At 44.9% G+C, this 7,915-nt stretch overlaps 1 protein-coding gene across 1 annotated transcript in view; it reads left to right on the top strand.

The window, feature by feature from the left end:
• Positions 1-7,915, top strand: part of LOC106812104 — a 37,698-nt gene that overhangs the window by 1,813 nt on the left and 27,970 nt on the right. Inside the window, exon 3 of the mRNA XM_014815880.1 lies at positions 7,129-7,239. Within this exon, the coding sequence (XP_014671366.1) occupies positions 7,129-7,239 (111 nt within the window). The remainder of the gene's footprint in view (positions 1-7,128; positions 7,240-7,915) is intronic.

The raw sequence follows: 7,915 nt of genomic DNA, 5'->3' as shown, positions 1-7,915 counted from the left end.
GGAGGGATACACTGAGCGGTGGCCCGGTTGGCCGCGGGGCCAACCAAATACTCTGATGTCGGGGCCACCAAAATTCCAAAACATAAAAATTTGGTGGCGCCCGAACGAGCCACTAAAATTTCAAAAGTGTCTATGTGATGAAATAATAATCTGTTTCTTACCCGTGCTGAATTCTCATTCAAAAGAGAGCGAGCAATTCGCGGAGCGAGGCACCACGTTAACGCAACGTGCAGCAATTCTACCGCGGGCATACACGGGCGCACGGTTTATCCGTCCTACTGCGGCACGGCAACAAGCCAACGTTAGTTGTGTTAGACTGGGTATCTACGGCCTCGACGCTCTGCTAGACAAGTGTAGCACGCTCTTGCGACGAACAGTTTTCGGCTGGGCGAATCCAGTCTAGCCAGAGGTCAAAATTCTCACGGCGCAGGCCAAAGCATATTTCTGCAAAGCGCCAGCATACATGTGATTACATTGTATGCAAGCGAACTCAGACATATGGCGGTTCTTGGTGAATAATTCTGATGCTGTGGAATGGATAATTCAAATGATATGCCTCAATCATGGCAATGTCAGTGTGTGCCCATTGTGTAGGGTTTGTTTAAAGAACTTGTGGCAATTGCGCATCAGACGGCCCAATTTTTGCCAATAGATATAGCAATACGAGATTGAAAGTAAAGATTTTTTTTTGTTTTTTTTTTGGGCCAATCAGATTTCAATTTTTGGGTCACCAAAACTTGAAAATAATGATTTTTTGGTGGCCCGATCGGGCCACTGAAAAAAAAAAGGTTTAGTGGTGAGCCTTGCTCTAGGTGTATATTAGCTCTTGATATATATATATATATACTTATTATATATACAATACATCATAGTACTAATGGTTTAATAAGAGCAGAAAATTCCTTATAGTAACGATTAGACCCTCATTCAAGTCAGTGCTAGCGGAAATATGAAAAGTTTCTTGTTTAATTTGAAAGCCGCAGTTTGTGATATCTCAGAAAAGTAAGGGCTGGGAGATATTTTTAAGGGCTAGTAGATTTTACAGGTCACTAGCCCTGCTGGCTAGTGAACATTTTAGGTTAGTTTCAAGCCCTGGTACACTCATTTCCTTATTTCATGGAAGTAATGTACGGTAGGTATCCTGTAAATGATCAAGAAGTAGCATGCACAGCTCTTTTTGTACATGTACATTAAATCTGTGTTATGTATTACTGGCACTGAATTTGCACCACATACTTATTCTTTCTAGTGTTCGGTGGTCGTATGGGCAGATTTAAAACTGTATTTTAAGTACTAGCAGGATACCCGGCGTTGCCCGGGGAAAACAGTGGCGTTACTCAGCTGGTGACCGCTTGGTTGAGAGGAAAATACCCCAAAAAATCTAACTATCTATCTATCCATGCATCCATCCATCCATTCAAGTATCATCGTTAATAATCTAACTAATTAATAATTAAACTAATTAAACTAATCTAATTAATAATCTACTAATAATCATTAGTAGGAGTAAAATGACATTTAATTCAGTTAGTATTTTAGTAATACAACTTTCATAGTAAGCTACTGATGTGTGTATACATGTATGCGTGTGTGTGTATGTGTAGTACCGGTACCCCTTGAATTCCAAGTTTTATGTAGACTCGTAGATTCTTTGTTGTTGCTGCTAGTGCACATGTAGTGGCTAGTGGTATAGGCATGGTTTCTTCTGAGGGAAAATTAGACAACGGAGGTAATGGCCAGTTTGGGGGAAAAACGCGCATAATGGATTTAAAGGCATGTTTGCGCATCTCGAGGACCTAGCAAAGCGAGCACCGCAGGAGCTCGCCCAGCTAGGGGCGCCCGGGGGCAGGTAAATACAGGAACATTTTCACCACTGCGATGTTAAATTTGACAACGGTAGTGCGCCGCTGTGCCTCTTATGTAGAAGAAATTCAAGAAACCCTGATAGGCCCTTCCCATTTCCATACATTGATTTCGTTTATGAACCTAAATGCTAGTTAATGTGCTTTATTTGCAAGCCGCACTATTTTAATATCAGGTCTAGTTGATGTTTGTGGAGAACGTTGTCGCTGTGTGTGCGTATGGGAATGCATGTGTTTTGCCCCGTTACCTGTGTCGAATAGCATGCAAACTGTTGCTGCGGTGACAAGAACGTGTCATAGATTTTACCGTGGAATTTCTCGGAAAGCTGACGCGCACTACGTACGCGGCTTTCCCCCCGTACGCGACGTACGTATATGTTCACAGCGCAAACTAGCGTGAAGATCACCTGATGATTCATCCTATACTGGTGAGCGTTCCTCCTCGCATGCTGCGCAGTGGGGAGGCCCTTGCTCAGCGTACATGATGCACTGATCAATAAACTTGGCCGTACAGTCGGTCTGCAGTGGCCCCCTATCTGACCTTTTGCGAGGGAAGCTGTGAGCGCCGACGCCGCCGCCGACGACGATGAAACGACGCACCGGCAGCCGTAATCGACCTCTCGCCGGGTTTCTCCCTCCCCCCCTCCATCCTCTATCGCCGCTGTTCTTTGTGCAGGGTTTTGCTCACGGTGGGCGGGTGTGCCCGGCACTCGCGGTTGCCGCCCGGCACTAATTTTTAATATAAAAAAAAGTCTGTTATATGGGCTTTTTATTGCTCAGAATGCAGGAAATTGAGTTTCAGACTTTCAAAAATCAAAAATTTTCAGGGGGACATGCCCCCGGACCCCCCTAGATTGGCTTCGCGGCTACGGTGCTTGCATCTTGCGGCTTCGTCGCAACTGGATGCGCCCGGCACTAAAAAATCCTGGGCAGAACCCTGTTCTTGTTTGGCAGAACGCATGTTCGAACCTATGTGTCAGTCTGCCAACTCTAACATAGAGCTGATGAGTGACGTTGATGGCAATGTAGGATTCATCAGCGATGATTCGTTCGCGGCATTCGAGCCGAATGCTTGCGGTATTGCCCTGGTCGCTGCCGAATTCGATCGCCGAAATAACAGTGCGGCGCTAATGAATTTATCCTAAATATTTTCATTTCGTCGGCGTTTGCGTCGTGCGCGCCGGCCACGTTTACGGAGACGACGATGTCGTCGTCGTCGTCGTCGTCTCGCGAAGATCTCGGTGCGCGCGTAGTAGAACCCCGCCGAGTGACGCAGCGTCTCGCGACCAGCTCTGAGACGTGCTACGCGATTGTTGTCGGTGTGCGCGAGTCTAAATGTTCTAGAATTTAGAAGATGTTCTGAGATTCGTTCTGAGGTCGCGCGCGTGTCGGTGATGCGACGGAGGGTGGCCTGACGACGCCTCGCGACGCGTCCCTCTCGTGCAGATTTATGTGGCAGGTGCGATCGATGCTGTGGGTAGTAGCCAGCCCTCTTGTTCTGGAACATCTCCTAATTAAGGGAGGCGGGTTCTGTTATCTCGGTGGCCTAGGGGAGATGGATGGACGGAGAGAGAGCGAGAGAGAGAGAGAGAGAGAGAGATGGAGGGAGGGAGGGTTGAGAGAGAGATGAAGAGAGAGAGAGAGAGAGAGTGCGAGAGTGCGAGGGAGAGAGAGAGAGTGAGAGAGCGAGAGAGAGAGTGAGAGAGTAAGAGAGATGAGGCTACAATGACGAGTGTGGTGGCGCGTGTGTGCATTGCTGAATCTGACCGAGCTACGCACTTACGCATTTATGATCAACGCTTTGTGTTTACGGCCGCGTATGCCGTAGTTTATGAACACTCGCGCGCATTAATCCGCACTGCACGGAATTAAACGAGTTGCGACCTTTATTATCGATTGAAGGTCGAGCGGGTGTTGTTAAAAGCGTGAAAGTGCAAAATGAATTGCGGTATTTCTCGAGCATTGTGGATGGGCTTCGTTAGGACATCACTAGTTATCAGTGATGACATCATGCTGAGTCGCATCTTATTCAGCTTCCTCGTGCGCACAAAGGAGCTGCATACGTCACACGGCACTTAATCGAATGGCGTAGTAGTCTAATAATATAAGCTACGTGTATGCTACTAAATCAAAATCTACAACGATGGCATTACGAAAGATTAGGATCTAGTTGGACTTAGTTACCTTCAGGATTGACAGTTTTCCTCTATGCAACAATATTTGCATATAAGCTGTTGTAATCATGATTTCCGGGGGCAGGAGGTTGCATATATATAACCCTGACTGAAATATTGATCACCTGTCAGATTCAGTTCATCTATAGCAAGAGTAAATAAATAATTGCTGACACGTTCTAACAGTCCATGGGCCTTAGTAATTTCTCGTCTGTTGGTATAACTTAGGCCATCCTTAAAAAATTCTGTTTGCTGTCCCCCGACCCATGATGCTGTCCCCTCTCTCTTCGTTTCTATAATGTACGTCGATGGTTGCTCAATTAAAACTGACTTCTTCCCACTCACTCATTTGTGTCCTTTTTTGTGGTGAGCTACAGTGTCATTGACACTTTCATTTACGGTAATGCATGTGATACAGAATGGAATATATAATCTGTATAAATTTTAACATTTTTTTAGTAGGTTTTTTTTGTGAGGCATAATAGTTATTTTAAGTCTGTCCTCATGTTTGCCACACATGCTTTGTGTTAACATTTAAAAAAATGAGAACCAAAATGTAAAAAAAATCTTTTTTGGGTCACGGCTATTTTTTCGTGGGTCGGTCGGAGGACAGCAAACATAATTTTTTAAGGATGGCCTTAGGTGTCACTTTCGTTTATTTCTCTACTTTAACAAGGTATCAGGAGGACTCGAGTCTTACGTCGTCTTACTTCGCCCCCACATCTCGTGCAGTATGATAACGTTCCACGTACATTTCCAAAAACAAAAGCCTTGCTTGCCTGTAAAATATGCAGAACTTTCCACCTTTAGACCAGTTTAATATATGTATATATGCTTTTAATTACTCTAAAGTATACGATGCACAGGACACGAATCGGTTGTACGCAGATGCGCAGGACACATATCGGGTGTAGGATGCACAGGACACATATCGGTTGTTACGCAGAATGCGCGGCACGGTATCGGGTGTTACGATGCACAGGACACGTATCGGTTGTACGATGCACAGGACACGTATCTAGGGGTGGTAGGAATTGCACCAGGACACATATCGGTCGTACGATGCGCAGTACATACTTTATCCGGTTTGTACGATGCGAGTATACGTCGGGTTTTCCAAAAGCGCAATTATAGCCTGGCGGCCGCCAGACCTATCTTCGAGCCCGCCCATCCAAAATGCACCGCCACGTGGTGCTATACACAAAAAAGTTTCAAACAATTAATACACGTTTGGTTTTGATGCTACAGGGGTACGGGCAGTCCACCACAGTACAAACGGAGTCACCTATCTATTATCCCTTCACTAACTCTAATAAAAATTCCGGGGATCGCGGGCGGGGCTATCTTATATTACGCTGTCTATAGTACAAATATCTACGGTGTATTAACTTTTTGCTTTAAATATTTGGCATCTGAAAGACCAATCAATCCAACCAAATGGCTGTAGGTAGCTGGACACCATAATGTTCTTTTTTACTTCAATCCGAGTGTCTTCTAGGTTCTCAAGAAATCTTAATAGTGAAATTATCGTGAAATTAATTTCCAACAGGCATTATTAGGGCAGTTAACTAGTTCTAACACGGCTACGTACACGTATCGGGTGTGTAGATGCACGGAAGGTTATCGGAGGTGTTGATGCAACGGATATGGTTGTATGGTCATCTGCTCTCTCATGCTGGGTCATTGGCCTATATGTACAACGTGTGCATCTGTTAGTCTTAGCCCGACTCTTTACTCCCGTCATGTGGATAATAGGTGTAAGGAGTGTTACGTCTTATATCTATCTTGATACGTGTTCTTGCGTGCACGTGTTGCACGAGCTTTGCGGGTATTCGCGTGCGCGCGCCTGCGGTGTGCTGTATCTGTCAGCTTCTTTTATTGCTGGTGTGTGTTGTACAGAACTTTGTTTCCACTACGATAACCGGTGGTGCGTCGTCCGGGAGCATAAAGAGCATAAAACGCAGACCTTGGCGGTGTCGTTTGTGTTGAAAGCGATCTCCCCGCGCGCGTGAGAGAGAGAGAGAGAGAGTTTCGAGGTTTCCCCCTACTGCGAAGGGTTGCGGCGGCAAACGAGCGGCACTGTCGGAGGAACGAAAACAAATCGTTTGTTCAAATAAAAGATATCCGAGCCGGTCGTCGGGAGAGGGGGGAGGGGGGAGGGAGGTTGGAGTTGGAAACCAGTTGTGTGCAATTTCACGCTTTTTCGGCATTGGATTATATTCAGTTGATTGGGCGAGCGGTGTAGGCAAATATACCGTGTCGGTCACGTTCCTAGACTAGACAACGTACAGATGCGTACAGTCGGCGAGAGTGAGACCGTAAAAATGCTTGTTTACGGTTTTTTAATGTCGGCGTTTACGCATTGTCATCGCTTCTGCTGCTCGTATATTAGGAAGCTGCGCAACAATAGCCGCAGACGCGTTCCGCCGCTTGCGAACGCCGCTGGATGTATTTCAGCCGAAACAGGGTCGGTCCTAGTCTGACGCGAACATCCTTTTTGCCGATTTTTAACCGAAAACGAATTTGCCACGGTGACAGGTTTGCATCCGGTTGAGATCTATTTAGGACCTTCAGATATTTTATTAAAGATCTTACTTAGTATACATACTATTGGGAGTGAATAATAATGGATAAAGTAATCTATTATTATTCACTACTGATACTATCATAGTATCTATCTTAGTATTCTATCTTACTATCTTAGTTTTTACTCATTATTATTACTTACCATATAGTATCTTACTGCTGGCGTTCCAATCCGATCAGGCTATCCTCAAAAAATTCTATGTTTGCAGTCCCCCGACCCATGATTTTTTTAGTGGGTAGGTAGGTAGGTATTTTTTGTGTGAGGCATAATAGTTATTTTAAGTCTGTCCTCATGTTTGCCACACATGCTTTGTGTTTCAGTTTTAACTATGAGGAATGTATATATGCACCTTCCAGAATACCAGTAGAAGAGTTATATTTATATTTATATAGACAAAATAAACAAACAAACAAAAAAAATTTTTAAGGATGGCCTCAGTCTCTCTTGTTTCGTGGCATTTGATGTGATTTTAAAACCTTTTCTTTTTTTTCCGTGTGATTTACAGGAGTGAACATCATCAATGGAGAGGAGGTAGCAATCAAATTAGAATGCGTGAAGACGAAGCATCCGCAGCTGCACATAGAGAGCAAGTTCTACAAGATGATGCAGGGAGGAGGTAGGTCTTCGTTCTTTAGCATCACAGTTTCATAACAGGGTGTGAAATTAACGTGAGTCCGATACTCCCTGATTTGACATATGCAGGAGTCCGTGTGACTCCCTAAAAATTTTGCTATACTAACTAGTTCGTTCGTGAGCACGGCCTCGTGGAATTACCGTATTTGTTCAGCAAATGACCAAAGAAAATTTGGCAGACGTGCAACCGCATGAATCTTCAAAATAAGCACATGCGTTATATTAGTTTGCATTTTTAGTTTTGAACTTCAGACTGCGGACTCCCTCATTTTGCTGCGGGCTCCCTCTCCTTTTTGAGGGCATGGAGTCCCTTGTTCAAAAGTTAATTTCTATCCCTGTAATAACCAGGTCCCCCGTTGTCATGAGCATTTCCATTGTATGTAGATTAGTGGCGACAGATATTCGGCGGGAGAGAGACGCGCGTTGACATTGGTCGTGGGCTTGCCACCGTTCAAATTAAACTCCGTTATCACACTGGAGAGTCGTTTTTACACGGTGTCATAAAACAAAATCAGGGTTCTCCAAGAGTACTTATAGCCTGGCGGCTCGCCAGGCTATCGTCGAGCCCTGCCATCCTAAAATACACCCGCCACTCTAAATATCATAGCCCCCGGACCCCCCTAGCACGCAAACCGCCTTCGGCGATTTGCAACTAGGAC

This window comes from Priapulus caudatus, unplaced genomic scaffold (genome assembly GCF_000485595.1).
Source record: "Priapulus caudatus unplaced genomic scaffold, Priapulus_caudatus-5.0.1 Scaffold608, whole genome shotgun sequence".
NCBI lineage: Eukaryota > Metazoa > Priapulida > Priapulimorpha > Priapulimorphida > Priapulidae > Priapulus > Priapulus caudatus.
Note: the sequence above shows the minus strand (reverse complement) of the source record. Positions and strands in the feature narration are given on the sequence as shown.